Here is a 21,052-nt window from a genome sequence, read left to right on the forward strand (position 1 = left end):
CCCTCTATAACATGGGCTCCTCGCCCTGGATACTGTCGCCGTCGTCAGCGCCATCCGCACCCTGCAGCAGCCCGCTACTCTCGAGAGCGCCATCGTCCGCCGCTATACTCGTCACACCCGTCTCGTGGCCTCGTCCACTGGGTCCTAGGCCCATGGTGCGCCTTGTCTCCTCGGCGCCATTCAGGACGTACCAGACGTCCTTCTTTGTCAGCAGCCCCTGAAGGACGCCGCGATCGCTGAAGAGGAGGTAGCGTAGACCAAGCTTCTGGAAGTATGTTGAGACGAGGTGTAGGCTTGTGTGGGATGGTAGAGTCAGGGGAGTCTGGTCCATCCAGGGGCGGAGGTCAAGGGTGGTCCGCGGGTCGGCGAGGGGCTGATGAGAGAAGAAGGCCTCAGTCTCTGGAGGTAGTGAGCGAGGCGGCTGAGTTGAGGCCGACAGGTTATAGGCAAGCTCAGCACGTGAGATATAGCCGAGGAGTATGGCTTCACGGGGATCTGAAATGACAGGGAAGCCACGGTAGGGGTGCATCTCGAGGATAGTGGTGAGGGAGGCGATGGTATGGCCCGTAGCTGTAAGGACGACGAGATCCTCGATACGGGTCATGACCTGAGCGGCAGGAATGTCGGGGATAACATCACTGTTCTCGCTGTTGTCCAGGAAGGGATACTCGTTAAAGTGAATCCACGACTCGTAGATACCGCGGCGCGAGAAGGCGTCGCCAACCCACTTGGAGATCATGACAGCGATCATAATGGGGAGAACATATGTGAGAGCGCCAGTGAGCTCGAACATGATGACGACGATGGAGACGGTCATGCGAGTCACACCAGCGAGTGAGGCTGCGGCACCGACGATGGCATACGTGCCGGGAGTGACGCAGGGTATATCAGGCTCACAGGAGCCAAAGAGGAAGAAGGACGGGTAGTTGGTGACCCAGATCTCCATGATGATGCCCACGGCACGACCTGTTAGAGCACCAATAGCCATGGAGGGCAGAATGATGCCCGCAGGGATCTGCAGGCCAAAGGTGACGGCAGCGAGGAAGAATCCAAGCACTGAGGCGAAGACGAGGAGGACAATGGTTCTAGCAGACGCGGCACCTGTCCTACAGATGCCGATAGGGTCATCGAGAACCTTTGAGCACTCGGAGAAGAGGTTAGAGACGAGCTCAGTAGTCTGCGCCTTCATGTAAAAGTTGGGGTAGTTGATGAGAGCTGTGAAAAAGGCGACAATGAGGACCTGGGCGATGGGGCCGGGGATCCAAGTATTAGCCTTTTTCCAGCGAGCGATGGCCATGTTGAGCCTGATAAAGAGGCCACCATGGATGCCCTGAAGAGTCTTGTTAGCAAGTGACGCCCCTGAATGACGACATACTTACTCCCAGGATGCCCAGGATGGCGTAGGGAAGCAACTCGAAACGATGCCATCCGATACTGTACTGGACTTGGTACAAGACGAGTTTGCCTGACCTAAAGGGGTCGAAGGCTTGGAGAACGACTGCAGCCGTCATGGCACAGACGAAACTCTGCCACATGGTCTTGTCTGGGAAATAGTACGACAATGTCTAGTAGATGTGTCAACGCCGAACAGCACATATGTGAAGGCCAAGCATACCTCGAGACTAAACAAGACACCGCCGATAGGGGAACCAAAGGCAACAGAGACGCCTGAGGCCGCAGCAGCGGATAGAACCTCTCGCTTTCGAGCTATGGATGTCAGCAGAGGCATCGACCAACTCGCCCCTTGAACAAGTACCTTCATTATCGTTGATATTGTGAAACAACTTCGTAAATACGTTGGCGCAACAGCAAGCGACGTGGATCAACGGGCCTTCTTTGCCCAGCCACATGCCCGAGGCCACAGCCAAGGCCTTTAATAGTGAGTAACTGATCAGAAAGGGCGAGTGTTCTGGCTTACAAGGCCGAGTGACTTGGTCACAAGTGTCCAGCCACCCAGGAATCGTTGGATAACGAATCCTCCCAGGACAGTCTTGATCTCTGGGATACCACTATGCTTGGCGTAGATGGCATACTCTTGCACAAGAAGAGCAGCTACATATGCAAACAGCATCTTGAACCATCATTAGCATCAGCGAATGGAGCTGGGCGGGATCTAGACGTACCGCAAGGCCGACAAAGAAGAAATACTCGAGGAACCATCTGCCGCCGGCCGAGCCCACTCCGAGGGCACCACCCCATGTCTTCCAGCCCTCGCACTTGGAGCCCTGATCGTATCCATAGCAGCAAAACGCCTTGTTAAGGTAAAAGTGGCCGCCTTCAGGCCCGCTGGAGCAATAGCCCTCCTTCAGATCGCCAAGCCAGTCGGTGGTGACGTTGATGCAGGCAGCGACTGCGCCGACAGCCATGCCCGTCAGCAACAGGACGATCCAGACCTGGCTGGCGTCGATGAGACGGCGGGCGTAGCCTAGCACGCCGGTCGCGCTGGAGTATAGGACACGCAGGCGCTGGCGCTCCTTGGTGTACTCGAAGATCCAGTCAATGGCCGTGAGATCCTCGTAGCCGACGCGGCGGCCGGGTCCTTCAATGTACCAATCGAGCGGCGCACCATCTTTAGAGGCGGCATTGAGGGTGACGGGTTCGGCGCGCGGAGGGGTCTCGGAGCCTGAGAAGACGGCAGGCGATGGGCCTCTCGATGAAGAATGCGAAGCGTTGGACCGTGAGCCCATGATGGCCGAGAAGAGGCGGGCCGGCGCAGAGAGGAACGAGGGTCCTTGACGTCGCTTGAAGGACATGGGTGCAGCTAAATTGCCCTGTAGCGGGTCATCTTCGAGTATATTGTGGCCGTCATCGCCGTGGCCATAGGCGCCACGACGGGCGCTGACCTCGTCGCCATCCTGGCCGAGAAAGTCGAGCTCGTCGCGACGATCCGAGTCGGGGGTATGCGATGCGGACGAGGCTGAGGCTGAGGCGGAGGTGGATGCGAAGGCGTAGGGGTCTCCAGACATGATGCGGTTCATACCATTGTGCAGCGCAGCCGAGACGCTCGCAGCAGGAGTCTCGCGACGGTCGGGTATTGTTTCTTCTTTTGTTTATTTCGTTGGTGGTGTCTAGAAGGAGAGGCTTTGAATCGTGTTCAAGTGCACAAGTGTTGGCCTATGATGGAAGTTGGGGGGCTGCAGCCGCAAGTGCAAGTGGTGGGCCTAGAGAGCTCGGGCCACGCTGTAGAGTTCTTGCCTAAAGCGTCGAGTAAGAAGGGGTCTCTGGATGAAACCGTACTTTATAAGATTGTAATTTGTATAGGTACTTTAATTATTAGAGACTCTATTTACAGATGATACTCTTGTGAAAATGTTGATGCTAGATACCTAAGCATTTCGTGCTGTTCTTTCAATTATCCCTAAAAGACAAGCCTCACCCCGGGCCGCATAAAACATTGTCTTGGACAGCAGCAGCAGCAGCAGCAGCAGCATGCCTGACAATCACACCAAATCATGCACAAGGTGGCTGGTTGCATACAGATGGTTACCAGGCCAATTAATCGACTTTAATGACACACTAGCACCTGAATTTGCCATCCCATTGAGCTCTAGACCCTATCCCAGCATCTGTTGTCCCTATAAGGCAAGCTGAAGTTCGAGCTGAAGGTGAGACAGGGTAGGCACAGCAAGATGCCATCAACATGCTCTAGAATAGGTGCATACGAATAAAAGACGAATACGCACAAATAATAAGTTCTAAATTTATATCTGTTTCAAATACACTCATAGGGCTCAGCCTTCGGAGCAGCTTTCCTACCTAAACATCATCATTTCGCTGCTGCTGAACATCAATGCACCTATCGGGGCGATTTGGTCTTGATCGAAATAGTGGGCCTGCCAAAGCTATGGCTGTGAGAGAAGATTGAACAAGCAACTTCAAGGTCGTTGGTCTCGTACGGATCTATCAAACTCTAGACTCATTTTAATCCCCTCTAATGCCACAAAGACTCTCTCTCTTTCACAACTTCCCAAGTCAAAAAGCCTCACATTACCCTGGTGTTATTCACACCAACATGGACACCACCACCGACGAGGCACAACCCTCTACCTCACAAGCGACCGACATCGCCAAGATAAAGACGCTCCTCAAGGCAAAAGACGACACGCAGAGATTCGTAGGTCTCGCGCTCCTCAAGTCCGTTCTCGACGGCTCAGAAGAACTCCGACAAGATGAGAAGACTGTCCACAGCCTCTGGTCCAGCCTTTCACCAAAGTTCCTAGACCGGTTGTTACGCACCGGGTCGAAGCCTTCCAACAAGAACGCAAAGGAGATGCTTGATCTTGTTGTTTCTGTTTTGCACATCTTTTCGATATTGCTACCTGACCAGGCAAAAAGTGACGCGAGGTTCATTGACAGGACTCCTTTGCTCGTCGCTGCTATTCTCTATAGGTTTGTTTTAAATACAACTTCAGGAAGATAAGACATACTGACAGGTACAGCACCGAGGAAACCACAAATTTGATCCTTCAACTCCTCCATACCCTGGTCAGCTCGCAGACTGGAGCTCAAGCCTTTATCAAGATTACCGACATTAGCTCACTCACCGAGATCGCTCCCACCCATGCAGCAGTCCTGGACATTCTGAGCTTTGCATGGCTCAATTCCATGACCGTGGTCGAAGATCCAAGTGCATTGGCTACGCAGATTGATGTCACCATTCAGAGCCTGGTCTCGTCGTTTACTGGCACTGATGCTGTGACACTTCTTGAGTTTCTCGGCTACTTTCTACGAAACGCCAACCCTAGCGTAGGTCATCTCCAAAACCGAGAGATACACGGTCAACTAATATGTTCTGCAGATCCTGCCTCGCCAGCCCAAGTGGCTGAAGAGCGTTGTCAACTATATCCAAAACCTCGTCACCAGTCGACCAACCCCCGAGGCCCGCTCAGCCTACACAAACGCTGCGGCGTCTATACTCCAGACCTACCCCATCCAAGGCCCAAAGATTCTCTTCACAGACGCAAAGAAGGACGACAAGGCCTTCTCCTACCTCCTCATCAACCTCCTGCTTATCGACATTCGCTCTTCTGCCCCAACCCTTCTGGAGCAACTCAACACACCAGAGTATCCAAAAGTCTCGAGAAGACTTACATCTGCGTTCGACATCATCTCCATATTTGTGGGATACCTCGTGCAATGCCTCGAGGATGACTCTTTGGAAACTTTTATCATGACTCCCGAAAACCTCCTTAAGCTCCGCAAGGGTATCTCCGAGACCATGTCTGTCACAGCTGAATACCTGCGTGATCGATGGGACGCTTCTGTTGCTGGAGCCATGGGCTTACATCCAGATGCTCGTGCAGGCACAACAGAGACGGCAACGGGCACTCACCATACCCTCGCCTGGGACTCTATCAAGGACAACGCTGACGAGGACATGTTCATCCTCTCTGCCGTCCGGGCGCTGGCGCTCTGGCTGCGGGAAGACGACAACGACAGCCTGCGCAAGGAGACGACAGGTTTGATGGACATGTTCATGGACCTCTACCAGTCCAGCTCCCAGGAGAAGCTCGACTTTCGCTCTCCTATTCTTGTTGCCCTCGAAGGCGTGACTACCATGGCCAAGGGCCGAGACTCGCTGCTTGCTAACGACGGATGGCGGATACTCGCCAGCGATCTCAACTCGATCCTTCAGCATGGCTCACGCACTTGTACTGAGGAAGATGCCTCTCGAGCCACTGATATCGTCCGCATTCTTTTGCCCATTGTCGAGCAGGAGACGAGCGGCATCCCTGAGGCGTGGATGGACCTCATCACCGCAGTGGCTGCGTGGGATGTGTCTGATGCTGAGCAGCCGTCGCCATCACCTCTGGTGCAGGAAGCACAGGTTGCCGCCTTGCAACTTTGCTGCGCGGTCCTCGTGGCTGCAAACAGCGGTATGAGAAAGAGATATCAGTATTCTGTTGCTGCCATCAATGGTATTGCAGCCCAGCTTGGCGGTCATGTTGGACCAGATAGTCCTGTGAGGGAGATGCTAGACGATGTTCTCGCAACACTGGGAGGATTGGCTCACGAGGGATGAGAAAAGATGCTGGTGAAAAGCACGGCAATCTTGCTTAGACGGGGTATCCATGGCTAAAGAAGATAGCCCGTTGAGATGTTCATGATAAGATACAGGACAGACAACGTGCCGTTCAACTGGCCCTTCCTTCAGTGTCTTCTTACTGCGGCTGAACACACCCAAGCGAGCCCTCTTCATGCAAGACCATGTCAGCGGCTTAACCGTCCCTCACCAGCCAGCGCCCGCATTTCGTCAGTCTGATTGAAGCTGCCACTCACTCTCCCATGCTGACCGAATGGGACATGCCGGTGAGGGGTAGATACGGCAAGCCCGGCATCAAAAGTGTATTTAACCAGCCATACGTTCTCATGGCGTTCGAGAGGATGTAGTGGATTGAAAGAAATTATGAGAAACTCGTCTTTATGCTCTGCTCAGGTGCTCAGAAAGAGTTGAACCACCCATCACAAGAAGTAAATATATGAATCGTCTCAGCCATTGCATCAGTCTACCTCTCCGTTTCACCCGTATTAACCAATTCACTCTCCCTCGGGCTCTCAGCACAATGTCAGCCACTCACTACGACGTCCTCGTCCTCGGCTCCGGCCAGGGAGGTAACCCCGTCGCCAAGGCCTTTGCCAAAGCCGGCCGCAAGACAGCCGTCATCGAGCGCGCCGCCTTGGGGGGCACCTGTGTCAACGTCGGCTGCACACCAACAAAGACAATGATCGCATCCGGGCGCGCCGCGTATCTGGCGCGACGAGACAGCGACTACGGGGTGCGAGCTGGAAACGGCCACGTCGAGATCGACATGGCTCGCGTGAGACAGCGCAAGCGCGCCATCGTGGAGCAGTGGAACAGCGGTAGCGTCAAGGGGCTGGCCGCCGCGGGCGTCGAGGTTATCATGGGCGATGCTAGCTTCGTCGGTGATCGGAAGCTCAAGGTCGCGCTGCAGGACGGAGGCAACAAGGAGGTCAGCGCCGACACCGTGTTCCTCAATGTTGGAGAGAGGTCGGCGCGGCCCGAGATCCCAGGGTTGGATGACCTGGAGCCGGCACGTGTGCTGAACTCGACGTCCATCATGGAACTTGCTGAGGTTCCACGACATCTCGTTGTGCTTGGCGGCGGATACATCGGCCTCGAGTTTGGACAGCTCTTTCGCCGCCTGGGAGCTGATGTCACCGTCGTCCAGAGAGCGAGGCAACTCGTGCCGCGAGAGGATCCTGACGTGGCAGAGTGTCTACTCGATATCCTTCGGCAAGATGGCATCACAATACACTTGTCGAGTACGGTCGACTCTATCTCGGCCACAAAGAACGCAGAAACCCCCTTCTCGGTGAGCGTCAAGACTCCGAGAGGTCAGACAGAAGTGTCAGGATCACATCTTCTCTTGGCAGCGGGCCGAGTACCCAATACAGATGGATTGAATCTCTCTGAAGTTGGCATCAAGACAACCGCCAAGGGACACATTGTTGTGGATGAGAAGCTCCAAACCACAGCTTCAGGGGTATATGCCCTGGGAGATTGCCATGGGGGCCCTGCCTTTACACATATGTCCTATGATGATTTCCGTATCATCCGCACCAACCTCCTTTCGGAGACCATGTCATCCACGACTCCAACCATGGCCACAACGCAGGCCTCTATCTCCCGAGTCCTGACCCCTTACTGCATGTACACTGATCCGCAGTTGGGTCATGTCGGTCTCCACGCCAGAGACCTCGCCAATAGTACCAGAGAGGTTAAAATGGCCAAGATGCCCATGAGTTATGTCGCAAGGGCATTGGAGACGGCGGAGCCACGAGGCATGATGAAGGCGGCTGTGGACGCAAAGACGGGTGAGATATTGGGTTTCACGTGTTTGGGTATTGAAGGAGGCGAGGTAATGTCGATTGTCCAGACTGCTATGATGGGTGGCTTGAAGTGGTGGGACTTGGAGGCGGCAGTCTATGCCCATCCAACTTTGGCTGAGAGCTTGAACAACCTCTGGGGACACCTCGAATAACCGGGATGAGCATATCTTGTGCCACAAGGCCTAGTCTGATAATGGAATCAAGATGCCTCAAGCGGTGCCGTCTGAGGCTGAGTGTTGGCTGTAGTTTCACCCTCATTCTTCGCTGCCGCTTCCGCCTTGGCCCGTCTCTTCCGAGCTCGTCGCACCTCAATCTCGACGTTGAGCATTTCGGCATTGACTGAGACGAGCCTGGGGATGATCTTCTCTACCGCCTGGACAGATTGCGTCTGGGCTGTGCGGAGCGGTATGGGTGCGAACATGCCGTACCAGTGCAATGGATTCCTGTTCTTCTTGGGCTTCTTTTGGGCTGACTCTTTGGTACTGTCTTTTTCGGCTGTATCCCCCGATTCCCCATCGTTTCCCTCAGTAGCGACTTTTTCTTCCTTATCTGGCTCTTCGATAGGAGCATCGATGATGGAAAAGGACGGAATCTCTTTCTCGTCGACCTCGATGTCAAGAAGGCGGATTGCCTGCATTCTCTCATCGTAATGATCCTGGCCATACCTCATGCCTCGCTCGCCAGCAAAGTTTGCTCGTGCAATGTTCTGGTAGACATTGGACTGAATCTGTGATAGGCTCTTGCGTAGCTGGGTGTATTCATCCAGCAGGCCTAGATAGCGCTCGAGGAGCGCGTCGATGTGCTGTTGCTGGTCCATGGTTGTGTCGCTGAGGCAAGTGGAACTGTGTGTGCTTCTGCAATATTCTGGTGTGATAGAGAGCTCACATATGATCCCTTCGGATATAAAAATTCGGCTGTAACCAAGAATTTCACGTTGTGCCGACTATTGACCAGATGTTGATAGAAAAGAGTTGCCTTGACAGCCTTGGAGTTCATCTTGTGCAGGTGAAAGCTGCCTACGTAGCTATACTTTTACGGCTTAGCGTCGGTGTCAATTCATCACCATGTCAAAGCTCATAAGCATTTCGCACCATGCATTCTCTGAGACACCAAACTCTTGAGGAGCGATTCATTCACTCTTATTCATGTTCTTAATTATGCCTCAGATGAATATCTCCTCCGGCCTCGAAACTTTACATTCAGAGGCCCGCCCGTGTACAGCATCGTTGGGATTGCAGACACAAACACAATGACACCCAGTGACCACCCTACAGTCCCCCATCCAGCACTATCTCTGATCATTCCGCCCAAGATTGGCCCTACCAATGACCCTCCAGAGTAGGCCATGTTGTACAGGCCGTACGCCTGGGCAATCTGTCCCACGCCCTCCTTCCCATCCTCGCCCTGGACAGACCAAGTGATCTCTGCCATGAGTGGGCCGAAAATGCACGACATGGTGATGCCAATGCCGACAAGGAGCCCACACAGCAGTATCTTGTCCTCGATCTTGTTCTCCGAGACGAACCGCAGACACACGGCAAAGGGTGTTGCGAAGAAAAGGCCAAACGTGGCGAGCCACTTGGGTCCGTAACGATCGCTTATCATTCCAATGACGGGGCCGAGAAACGATGGCAGAATGATGGGGAGAAAGATGAGTCCTGCGCCAATTGAGTCCCAGCCGAATATCTCCTTAGTGAGAAGAGGAAGCGTGCTTTCTAGGGCGGTCTGGATAATCGCCTGAACGAGTGTTCCCCAGAGAGCAGCCAAGAAGCGAGGTCGTCGTAGCAGTCTGACCAGTGTCTTGATGGGCGTTCGCGATGGATCCAATTCGTCCTTGATCGATTCATCTGTTGTTTGCACTGGGGTCTTCGAATCCCCTTCGCCCTCTCCCTTAGACTCACCCGCCTGAATGCCCTCCAAGTCGGTGGACGTTGCAGTCTCTGCATTGTCAAACCATACCTTGGCCTCCTTGACCTCGATGATGACGAGACGCAGAACAATATCTACTGCAAGCAGACCAAAACACATGGCAAACACGGAGTAGTAACCCCCCTTGCCATATACAACTCCTCCAAGTAGAGGTGCTGTCAGGATGCCCAGGCTGCAGGCCATGCTGATCCAGCCCATTGCCTTGCCGACGTGGTCCTTATCCACGGTATCGACAACCAAGGCCAGACCAACAGTCCAGGTGAGAGCCGCTGATATACCCTGGAGGACACGGCCGACGAGGAAGAGCGGGAGGTTTCGTCCTACGCAGAGGAAGACGGTAGCTCCAGCCAGCAAGATGAGACCAATAAGCATCGGGATTCGGCGGTTCTGGATTCTATCTGCCAGGTATCCCCAAACAGCTGTGTTTCAAACTACATGTCAACACCCGTCTCACCAAGGGGGGAGTTACATACGAGACCCGCCTAGGAGAGCGGCACCATAGACGGCCAGTGCTATCGAAACCCAGTACTGGACTCTGTCTGTGCTGATGCCAACCCGGTTTTCGAGTGAGAATGGCAGCACAGGGACGATGACGCCGTACAAGAAGATGTCCTATCGAATAGGTCAGCTCAGCTCGGTTTGTAACAGAACGGTGCCAAGTATTACAGTAAAGATGGCAAAAGAACAGGTGGTGACGATTAGACCAGCTGATGATCGCAACTTGAGAAGCTTCGGCGGCTTGTCCTGCCGCGTCCACTCGAGAATCGCCATTATGGGCAGCTGAGAGGCTCTATGGGCAAGGTCCTGTACGAGACAACCTCTTTGGCAGCAGAACTCCGAGTCGTCGAGCTTTCACGGGCTGACAGGCCTTGGGCTGTTGGTTTTTATCCGCCTGAGTTTCTTGTCGCTTCGCCGTACCCACACCAACTTTCCGGACTCGGGCATCTCGCGCCCCGACGACCGGGAGCTCGAATGGATGGGTTGCAGGTCCCGGATCGCCACATGGGGTTAGCGCACCAGCTCGAATCTGTTCATGACCCCAGATGTTCGCCGAAGGATGCGGAGTGAGTTGAGGCTAGTTGCGGAAGGAATCGACTTCTATCTGGAGCTTGACGTCGCCGCTTCAAGGTTGGCCGATGAATGAAGGGCTCTAACATGGGGACCAAGTACTTTAGTTTGGTTAGGGGCCAGGTTTGGTAGGTCAGAGATTTGCCACGAGGAGTACCGAGTACGAGCCTGAAACGAGTATATTGAAGACTATATTGAGGCAGTTCCCGCCTAAAAATACACATCAGATTGGCTCTACGTCGGTAGTTGAACTTGACTAGGACTTCCTAGTCAACAGTACCTGGATAGGTATTTGCGGATATGGCATCTTGCGTCGCAGATAAAGCTGCCCCCTGAGCTCAGCATTCCCAGTTGCAGACAGCACACTTGGCATTGCTACCCACCAAGTCGGCAACAATTTCCAGTTCTATTGTTGAGTATACCCGACGTTGTGTTGCAGGAAACAAACATTATCTATCCGCAACTAGCTCCAGTCGTTCGCCGACAAGTTCGCCGACGCCTACGCCGAAGATGGCGCGGCTGACCGCTCACTCTGTATCTACAGCACTAACGAGAGCCAGACCATTTCAGCCAGTAATATCTCTTCATTCTGCCTGCACACTGGGAGGGCTTGCAGAGCAAAAGTCGAGGAGGCTGATTGACAACAAATCGAAGGGCGAGGGTGCAGATTCGCACTAGGCCCGGCCTGGGCCGTGATGGAGCAACGTGCAGACCGTTAACGACTGGAGCTGGATGTGCCATGTCTCAGGTTACCCACGAACGAACAGGGGACGCTCTCCTCGGTGCAGTGCGGTGCTGCAGAGTCTGAGCGTCGAGAGAGCCTGGCTGACCCAATGTGAGACAGGCAGCTGGGCCGCATGTTTCCATTTCGTCCCATGTTGATGAGGATGGGATGCAAGTTGAACAGACTCTTGTCAGTCTGATAGGAAACTGAAATCTGACAGGTCTAGCTCACAAGGGGAAAAAAAAGAGAAACAGTGATCTCCGATGCATAAAGTCGTGCAAGGAGCCCTTGGTAGATGTAATATCCCTGGGCTGAAGCTTGAGTGTGGGCTTGGAAACAAGGACCCTTGAGCGCGTGTGTGTTTTGATGGATGGGCAACGTGAATGAGGCGGGAGCTGGGGTCTTGGATCCCGAGATTTGGGTCCGGCTAGCTCCTGTGATATTCCCCGGTATGGATGAGACTAAGGCGGGATCCCTTTCTGCAAGGCTGTCTTGTCTGTGTCTGTGTGTTTTGTCTGATGGGAATATGTGGTGGTGGTAATGCTGACTGTCGGCATGTTCAAGTGCCGACATGCTATTGCATATCCTGCCATGGATGGTGGTAGTCCAGAAAGCTCCAGAGACACAGGCCGAGTCCTGTTACTGGTGCAAGGAGATGGTATCATGACATGGATAAGGACCCTTTTTCTTTGGCCACGAGTTATACCTTCTGAGGCGAGTTTGTCCCAGACCAGACCCCAAGGCTCACCGGAAGCACAGAGCGCAAGGTGACCCATCGAGAGTCGTGTTTCTCGGTCACGCGTGGTTTGCAATTTGCTTTTGAGGCGGGAGGCGGTTTGCATCGTCCCCCAATCTCACACAATCTGATGAGCCAGTCTCGTCTACATGAGCAAGGACCATCTCGCAGTTCCCCTTGCTGGCTGGTTTAGTCAGGATATCAGGGGATTTGCCCAGGGCTAATGAAGGCATGGGCCAGAGGGAGCTCCCTGCAAAGGCTGAACAACCACCACCCCCCGGTCTCTCATCATCAGATGGAATTCATCTCGAAGGTCGACTCGACCTCGGACAATCAAGGTCAGACCGGCAGAGCAGGTGAGCCTTGAACTAGAGATAACGGTGTGAGTCTCTGTGTGGCAAGATGGCATCACCTCTAGGACGAGATGAAGTCGGCAAGCCATCAAGGACCAGACAAGCATGTTTCCCCAACAAAGAAAACAGAGGCACAAATAGTAAAAGCCCATCCCATTATGACGAACCCGCCCACCCCCGGGGAAAACTGACCATCATTTGTCCACTCTTTGGCCCCTATTCAAGCTGCCCATGTCCAAGTACTGTCCTGCCCTTTGTTGCTTGCTTGCTTGCTCGCTCGTGCAAGCATCTCGTAGGTGGCATCTCTCGTCGAGGGTGGCTCAAACATCGCTCAACCCTGATGTCGTCATCAAACGTCGACGGGCCTTGTCGCAGCATTCCTCGCTCTGCCTTGAGTTGGCTGTCTGCTAAAAAGGGTCCCTTTTCCAAGGGCACGGTTCTCCCGCACGACGTAATACCGCCGACTGGGGCTTTTCCATTGTTCATCAAGCCAAAGCTCGCCGGTGTTTCTTTCTCTCTCTGCCCTCCTGCCCCTGACTTGCGGTTTCACGTTTGTTTCCCGTAGCGGCTCTGGTTGGTCGTTGCAGGGGGCTCAAAGAGCCCCAAGTTCACGCTCGGTTTTTTTCGTCCTTCACCATCTCGCTGGGGGTCGTCACGGACGCGATCCGGTTTAGAGGATTTCTCCGATGGAGGTAGGTATCCGCAGCTTGGAGGATACCTGGGTGTCCTGCTGATAGCTTGAGGAGCTAGTGGTATCTTGACGTGGGTAACTAACAGAGGAGAAAGAGGCCATGCTTAGCTGCCTCTAAGAATTGCGCCATCACTGACTGTTATCAGAGGCCATGAGAATAATGTGATGATGATTGTAGAACATGTTGAATCGTAAAGCATCCATCTCAAATGCCTTATCAGCTCCCTCCATCTTGCACGGCTCCTTAATGAGATGGAACGGTCCCGTCTTCATGGATAAGTTATTTGACGGACTAGTCCAGTACCTACCAGGTTCACTAGTAGGTACCAGCCTTGGTGGGGACGGGCCTCTGATCACTTGGGGCTCGGGGCTCTTCATCCACTAGAATGTCCGCCCTGGAGATGTCCATGGCCTCCAGCTCCAGAGGCGCCCAGGCCAGGCGCGTCCGCCCACCCGTGCCCGGGCCCGTTTTCCATGGCATGGATGCATCGCTCATCAACTTGAACGCCCCCTTCCTCTGCCTCTGCTTCACGGGGTTCATCAATTCCTTTGACTGTCCTCCTTTGTCTTGTCTCTGCGACTTCTTACATATCTATTTGGCCTTGTCAGGTTATCGACGGCCTCGAAGGCAAGCTCCTTTTCTCCTCGGAGCACGACATCCATCTCGCTCATTACAAAGGTCCTCGTGCCTCACTCGACGTTGACGATCAGTCCTACAAGGAGGAGGAGATAGACGTACAGCAATCAAGAGAAAGAGGTTGGTGGGTTCCATTTTCTTGATCCTTCCTCTGCTGCCTGTTGGGGAAACTCATTTGACTGTGCTGCTGCATCACCATCCATCATCATCACATCCACCATCCCAGCGTGCTACGCCGTCTGGCTCAATCTTGTCCATCATCCTTCCATCTCTCATCTCATTCATTCACTCGTCCACTCCCGGGCGCACGCACGCACGCACGCGCGCCGTTGTCTTTCCTCCACTTGGTTATCCACTCTTGCCCACGTCGCAAATCGGCCTTGGCCGACTCTTCTGGAGCTTTGCTTGGCTGGTGGTAGTCTACCTGAACAAGCAACAGAGGACGACAACGACGGTACGGTACCACCCTGTTACTCTCACGTTCACGCTCATCACCACCATTCACAGCCTTGGCTGGCTGCTTCTGTCTCTCTGTCACCAAACCAAGTTATTATTACCAGGCTTGCTTGCCTGCTTGCCTGCCTCCTCATCTTTGGACCTAGGTACTTACCCACCTAGGCTAAACCTGGGAATCGTGCTGCTCCAACCCCCTCCCCTCTCATCATCCATCCTATCCCATCCCCTGCTTGGTCTGGCTTTGGTCTGGTCTGGTCTGGTCTGTTCTGGCTGGTCGGGTCCTTCTGCCTGCTGGCCTTGCACTTCCACTTCCTGCCTGGCTTGCTTTTGGTTTCTGGTGCTGTCCACTCCCCCAAGGCCCACTATTACCTACCGACCTACCGCTGCCCGCCAACTCTGCTTCTGCCTCTGCTTCTGCCACTGCCACTGCCACTCCCGTCCAATCTCACTTCCACCACTGGCCGGCCACCTGCCCGCCGCTGCCTACCTCTACCGCCTCCAGTGCCTCCTGTCACCACTTAACTTGACGTTACCCACTGTCAGCGACTCGCTCATCAACTAAGCTAACCGTGCCTCCCACCTTTTTGCGCAGGTCCGGTCCTGAGGTCCCCGTCTCCATTCATCGCTCGCTCGAGTCGACCACAGCCTCCTTCTCTCCATCTCCACCCGCTGCTGCAACAGCGCCCAAAACGCAAGGAAGCAACCTCGATACCAACCTGCTACTTGCTACTGCAAACCGCATCCACCGCATCCTCACCTCCACCATTTCCATCCGCCATCCATCTCCAGCCAACTCGTCCCTCGTTGCCTTGCCTACCTACCTCTCATCTTCCGATATATCCTCTCCGATTCCGACTACGACCTCGTCTTCTCCGCTCCCGCTTCCTCCCCGCTCTTTCACCTCTCACCGTTCGCGCGCGCACCCGCCCGCCAATAGAAGCTTCATCACTCGAGAGCCTCTGCATACCACCTTAGCGTAGTCGAGCTCCTGCCGAGGAGCTGTCGAGAGGAATCATGACGGTTGTCGCAACGATCAAGTAAGTTCTGTCGCTCTTTGCCTGTCGCCCTTTGCTGGGATTTTTTCTGCCTGTGCCTGCTCCAGGCTGCCTTTCTCTGGACAGCATCACCTCGGGCATGCCTGCGCATCGCCTGTGCATGCCATCTCCTTTCCCTCCTGCCACTTCTTCGGCTGCTTGCAGAAGCTAACCAGTCTCCTCTTTTGATAGGTGCGTCGTCGTCGGCGATGGTGCTGTTGGAAAGACTTGTCTTCTCATCAGCTACACAACAAACAAGTTCCCCTCCGAATATGTTCCGACCGTCTTTGACAACTACGCCGTCACGGTAATGTGAGTCCTACTTGCACGCCCATCAGATCTACGCCAGCCCCCACGCCATGCCGCGCCCCCACATACAATGGTTGTTCTTCGCTGTCAAGATTGCGGTGATGGACCCCCAGTACATGTCGAATTCCAGATATGCGCAATCGACTTGGGGATATTGTCACTTGACGCCATGGCGCACGGTCATCTAGGACGGGCTAACCGGTGGTAGGATTGGTGATGAGCCATACACTCTGGGCCTGTTCGATACTGCCGGTCAAGAAGATTACGACCGACTCCGACCTCTCTCATATCCCCAGACCGATGTTTTCCTTGTCTGCTTCAGCGTCACCTCGCCTGCCTCGTTCGAAAACGTCCGCGAGAAGTGGTTCCCCGAGGTCCGCCACCACTGCCCTGGCGTCCCCTGCCTGATTGTCGGTACCCAGGTGGATTTGAGAGATGACCCCAGCGTCCGGGACAAGCTGTCGAAGCAGAAGATGGCCCCGGTGCGACGGGAGGACGGCGAGCGAATGGCCAAGGATCTGGGTGCGGTCAAGTACGTCGAATGCAGCGCTCTGACTCAGTACAAGCTTAAGGACGTCTTTGATGAGGTATGTTGGGGGAAAGCCGAGTGGTCTATGCCTATATAGATAGGCGACTCTGAGTCTCTGCTAACTACCCATGTAGGCCATTGTGGCGGCCCTTGAACCCCCCGTCCCCAAGAAGGCTGGCTCCAGGGGGCACAAGTGTCTTGTCCTATAAACGGATAGGCACGAGCCGCAGCCGCGCCACGACCAAAAGCCATTCTTCACCCTCCCCTGAAAATGGTTGATTAGCCAAGAAGGCCTTAGCAGGCAGTAGCGGGCAGAGAGTCCTCTGGCGTGGGTACGGCAAGACTAGATTGGGATGACCCGAGCGAATGGAACGGAATGCGATGGGATCTCACAAGAAATGGTCATCCTGTGTTTGATATGGATCGGATAACGGAACGAAGCTTGGGGAGCAGGCGTCTTGTTCCGTGACGAAGAGACGATGGTTTTCGAGGGCGACGTATGCGATGGACTCTCCTAGGCCGCTGAGCGTGGCCATAGTCTGCCGGAGACTCTATGATGAGCCAGCCCAACCCCACCAGCCTCTCCGAAGTTTCCTTGGACCAGGATCTACAACGCTGTTTATTCCTTGATTCTCGCCCGAGGGTTTCTGAGGTAGGAGGATGGACCAAAGGATGGAAACGAAACCGGGAGAGCGGACGGGAGACGATTCATACATCCAGATGGGAATGCTTTGATAGGACAGTTTGGCGATTGGGGTGCAATTTACATCGATGTCTTGTCTTGTTCGTCTTGCTTGACTTTATAGAAAGTTTGTGTATTTTTCTACTTACTCGGAGTCTGCTGTTATTGTCGTGTGTGTGTACAATCAAGAACTTGACATGACGTAGACGAAGACCAGCCGAGAGAAGGCTCGGATGCTGCATCCGAGGTGAGGCATGTCTCGGTGAAGGAGCTTCGGATTCCTCATGACCGCATTCCGGGCCGGTCTCGTGCTGCAGTTGGGGACTTTGGGATTTTCATGATGCCAGTGGGGATGGGAGGGAGAATGGCATGGTCATGACATGAGGCGGTGGACGGATGGTAGATGCTGTATTGGTGACATTGCCATGTAGGACATGGATGCAGAGCTACAGTTGCTCATGAATCAAGTCAAGGGAACCCTGAAGACGGACAAGTCACCTTGTTAACAGCGGCAACCCAAGGCCATGGCCAACCTCGGATGGAGGTTCGTCTGTCATTGGAGATAAGACGGGAGTCGGAGTCTCCTGCCCCCGTCGCGTCAACTTTCCCTTCTCAACCTAGCCCCGACGCAAGCCCGCCAACCTCCGGCCCCGTTCCCGGGACCGCCCCTCCTCTGCTCTGGCCGACTCGGAGTCAAAATGGCAACAAACTGCCTCATTCGGGTTCGGACGACGGCCATCTTCTCCAACTTTTTTTCTCTTGTAGAGGAGAGGCGGGGAGAGAGAGGGACGCGGGGGTGCTTTGTCGCTGGGCGATTGGCCAATCGGGCGCCTGGCTGCATAACTGTACTGTATCTCATCGCGTGGTCTGTCGGCATCAGGCCTCTTTGTCAAAACTCTAGCCCATTGGCCCGCGGGGACCGTAGACATGGAGAGTTTCGTTCTTGTATGACCAAATGACACGCCTTGCGACTCGACTCGAGTAGATCCCATCCCGACTCGTGGGGCCGGCCGCCGGCGCCGGTGGAGGGCATGCCACTTTGGACGATGCAGACAACTATAATAGACCTCGCCGCCTCCCTCTTCTTTCTCTCTCCCTCCTCTTCTTCTTCCTCAGGACTATAGACTTGGACTGTACCTAGAATGAAGTCTTCAGCTCTCTTGAACCTGCTGGCCCTGACAGGGCTGGCCTCAGCCTGCGCTCATGATCATGACGATAAGGAATGGACCAAGGAGGAACTGGATGAGCTCGAGGCAAAATGGGGCTATGAGGTATGTCTTGCTCGTTGAGCCCGTGAGAATTGCTCGACTTACACTCAACCAAATAGTGGCCCTTTGCTGGCATCAACACCTTTGCCCACCTGAACCACGTCAAGTGCCTCACAGAGCCTACCGAGCCCTTCGATATCGCCATCGTCGGTGCTCCCTTTGACACAGCTGTCAGCTACAGACCGGGCGCACGCTTCGGCCCCCGTGCCATCCGCTCCGCCTCGGCACGCCAGACATCATTCCGCGGCTTCAACCCTCGCGCTGGCATCAACCCCTACCAGAACTGGGCCAAGATCGTCGACTGTGGCGATATCAGCATCACTCCCCTTGACAACAACATCGCACAGGAGCAGATGACTCAGGCCTTCAAGCAGCTCGGCAAGCGAAAGACCGTATCTTCCCTGGCACCCAAGCCCAAGTTGATGACCCTGGGTGGTGATCACAGTCTAGCACTGCCTGCTCTGAGAGCCCTGAATCACATTTATGGCAAGCCTATCCAGGTCTTGCACTTTGACGGTGAGTCTTGACTGCTTGGCCTAGCCCGGGGAGGCAGGCTCCTCCATTGGCGATAACAGTACTGACATGTATTCTCAGCTCACCTCGACACCTGGAACCCGGCTGCCTACCCATCTTGGTGGGGAGCCTCTCAATTCACCCATGGATCGATGTTCTGGATGGCCAACCAGGAAGGCCTTCTCTCCAACTCGTCTTCAGAGGCCTCGGTCCACGCCGGCCTGCGCACTCGCCTCTCGGGCGACGATTTTGCCGACAACGAGGATGACACCTCGCAGAACTGGGTCCGTTTCACTGCTGATGACATTGACGAGATCGGCACCAAGGGTATCATCGATGGTATCCTCAAGGTCCTCGGCACCGAGAACCCCGTCTACCTGTCCGTCGACATCGACGTCCTCGACCCGGCCTTTGCCCCCGGTACCGGTACCCCTGAGCCTGGTGGCTGGTCAACCCGCGAGTTCATCCGCATTCTGCGCGGTCTCGAAGGCCTCAACCTTGTTGGCGCTGACGTCGTTGAGGTGTCGCCTGCGTACCAAAACGGCGGGGAGGAGACCGCCCTGGCTGCAGCCCAGGTCGTGTACGAGATCATCTCGTCCATGGTGAAGCGAGGACTCGCCGATGGCGGAAAGGAGGCTAAGCCTGCTGGCTCTGCTGGAAAGGATGAGCTGTAAAGCTAAGGTGTATATTTTATCTGACATTGATCAGCATGGTCGCTGGATGTTGCCATGAAGGGTTGATGTGCCTACGAGTTATGACAGGTGCGAGGGGGCAGCCGCAACGACGGTGTCTGTGTTAGAAAGGCGTATGGTTGGGGTTATGAATCGATGTAGAAAGCGAAACTAAAATGAGAAAATTCATAGTACTTCAAGTTCGCTGAAGTGATGCCAGCAGTCCTCTGTTCCCTCCTCCACGACTGGCACCAGTGATGAACTCGTAGAGTCTCCAGGAAGATAGCGAGACACTGCCTCCAAGACAACTTGGAAATGGTATCAACTGTCGAAAGGCGGTTTGTCCTTCTGCCACACGGTATGTACAGCATCCGGTGGATGTAAGTTCATTGAGGCTGCCTTCTCTGGCCTGATCTAGACTTGGACCTTACAAGGTGCCACTTTCCCTCGATACCATGACGAGAATGCCTATCTGGCCCAGACTTTTGAGCTATGACAGTTCTGGGCTTGACGAGTTGCTCGCTTAGACACCACCAACAGATTGCTCCCCCGCTCATGGGCCATTGGGCGCTGCGATAGGGGTGAAAGGATGTGTCCAGGCCAAGACATAACTTAATGAAAGCAAGGAGAGCCAAGAGTCAGATATGACGGTTTGCCGATGGTGAAAATAGCCTAAACAAAAGGCTTCTAAAAACAAAAACGCGTTGCTTGACCCATACGGAATATTCCAGTCCAGGTCTTAACTTGAAGGTCGTTTCAGGTGACGAAGCGAACTTGAGCTTTTTTGATCCCAGTATTTGACAGAGAGAGGCCATGGGCTGCAGAGGTCAAAGGCGATCAGCCTCAGGGATATCGGACCTTGTTTCCGACATAGCCAAGAGTCTCGAGTGCATGTTTGCCAGATCGTGCTGCACCAGATGAACTGGGTCTGTCGTCAAAGAAAAGGCCTGGAAGTGGAGGAGGCCCGGTTCGCACGCCACTTAGCTACGGGCTGCAACATCTGATTGAAGGGATATGTGTGTTTTAGCGGGGGTAAGGGAACTGGCCCGTGGTTGGAGGATGAAGCGGTTTGAGATGAACAATCGGGAGAAATCAAGTCATTGGCAGTTCCTGGACCAGAAGGTGGCCTGTGGGCTGCCTTGAAGAGGTGTCATGGGGAAGACTATGCTCTGGTGCGAGTGAAATATGAGGGCATCATGAGACGACGGCATCCGCAGACGACTTTTGTGAGCTGCTGTGTGATCTTCTCCTATACTCTGTTGCTAGACCAAGTAGTAAGTCGGAGAAACTGATAGGCCCTCGAGACGCACTCGCGCTACAGAAAGCAGCTCCCTGTGGTGATTGGACAATGGACAACGACAAAAAGGGACTGCTCCGTCTGTGACAGGGATTAATAGCCGACGGTCTTGGTACGGTACACTAGAGCCTGCCGACAAACTGGTCAAGGCGTATCGCGGGATGTGGGATCAGAGATGGAACCCGTGTGGCTGCGGGTATCAAGTCGGCAACTTCCAAGCGTTGGACTGTGGGACATGAACGTTTCTGGCATGCGGATGTTGGTAGGTTCAAGTCTGGATAGAGTCCTCTTGGTGCGAACCAAG

At 54.3% G+C, this 21,052-nt stretch overlaps 7 protein-coding genes across 7 annotated transcripts; 4 read left to right on the forward strand and 3 right to left on the reverse strand.

Moving 5' to 3' along the window:
* Positions 1-4: 4 nt before the first annotated feature.
* Positions 5-2,966, reverse strand: MRS44_010322 (uncharacterized protein; the record flags this gene model as incomplete). The annotated part of the gene is made up of 6 exons (XM_046269888.2): positions 5-1,330; positions 1,380-1,565; positions 1,616-1,707; positions 1,757-1,871; positions 1,919-2,071; positions 2,124-2,966. The coding sequence occupies 6 exons, from the start codon at positions 2,964-2,966 to the stop codon at positions 5-7; spliced, it is 2,715 nt and encodes a 904-aa protein (XP_046131237.2).
* Positions 2,967-4,012: 1,046 nt separating this feature from the next.
* MRS44_010323 (uncharacterized protein) lies at positions 4,013-6,022 on the forward strand (the record flags this gene model as incomplete). The annotated part of the gene is made up of 3 exons (XM_046281260.1): positions 4,013-4,389; positions 4,440-4,746; positions 4,799-6,022. 3 exons carry the CDS (start codon positions 4,013-4,015, stop codon positions 6,020-6,022), a joined length of 1,908 nt encoding a protein of 635 aa, XP_046131236.1.
* Positions 6,023-6,563: 541 nt separating this feature from the next.
* On the forward strand, positions 6,564-8,003 carry MRS44_010324 (uncharacterized protein; the record flags this gene model as incomplete). Its single annotated transcript, XM_046270996.1, has 1 exon — positions 6,564-8,003. The coding sequence occupies one exon, from the start codon at positions 6,564-6,566 to the stop codon at positions 8,001-8,003; it is 1,440 nt and encodes a 479-aa protein (XP_046131235.1).
* Positions 8,004-8,050: 47 nt separating this feature from the next.
* On the reverse strand, positions 8,051-8,668 carry MRS44_010325 (uncharacterized protein; the record flags this gene model as incomplete). Its single annotated transcript, XM_046269886.2, has 1 exon — positions 8,051-8,668. One exon carries the CDS (start codon positions 8,666-8,668, stop codon positions 8,051-8,053), a length of 618 nt encoding a protein of 205 aa, XP_046131234.1.
* A 338-nt stretch (positions 8,669-9,006) lies between these two features.
* Positions 9,007-10,551, reverse strand: MRS44_010326 (uncharacterized protein; the record flags this gene model as incomplete). Its single annotated transcript, XM_046276466.2, has 3 exons — positions 9,007-10,199; positions 10,254-10,392; positions 10,447-10,551. The coding sequence occupies 3 exons, from the start codon at positions 10,549-10,551 to the stop codon at positions 9,007-9,009; spliced, it is 1,437 nt and encodes a 478-aa protein (XP_046131233.1).
* Positions 10,552-15,459: 4,908 nt separating this feature from the next.
* Positions 15,460-16,526, forward strand: MRS44_010327 (uncharacterized protein; the record flags this gene model as incomplete). The annotated part of the gene is made up of 4 exons (XM_046269883.2): positions 15,460-15,482; positions 15,672-15,791; positions 15,997-16,375; positions 16,452-16,526. The coding sequence occupies 4 exons, from the start codon at positions 15,460-15,462 to the stop codon at positions 16,524-16,526; spliced, it is 597 nt and encodes a 198-aa protein (XP_046131231.1).
* Positions 16,527-18,141: 1,615 nt separating this feature from the next.
* MRS44_010328 (uncharacterized protein) lies at positions 18,142-19,454 on the forward strand (the record flags this gene model as incomplete). Its single annotated transcript, XM_046269882.2, has 3 exons — positions 18,142-18,270; positions 18,327-18,783; positions 18,862-19,454. 3 exons carry the CDS (start codon positions 18,142-18,144, stop codon positions 19,452-19,454), a joined length of 1,179 nt encoding a protein of 392 aa, XP_046131230.1.
* Between the last annotated feature and the right edge of the window lie 1,598 nt (positions 19,455-21,052).

Source organism: Fusarium solani, assembly GCF_023522795.1.
Source record: "Fusarium solani strain SB1 chromosome Unknown bctg00000006, whole genome shotgun sequence".
NCBI classification, from domain to species: domain Eukaryota; kingdom Fungi; phylum Ascomycota; class Sordariomycetes; order Hypocreales; family Nectriaceae; genus Fusarium; species Fusarium solani.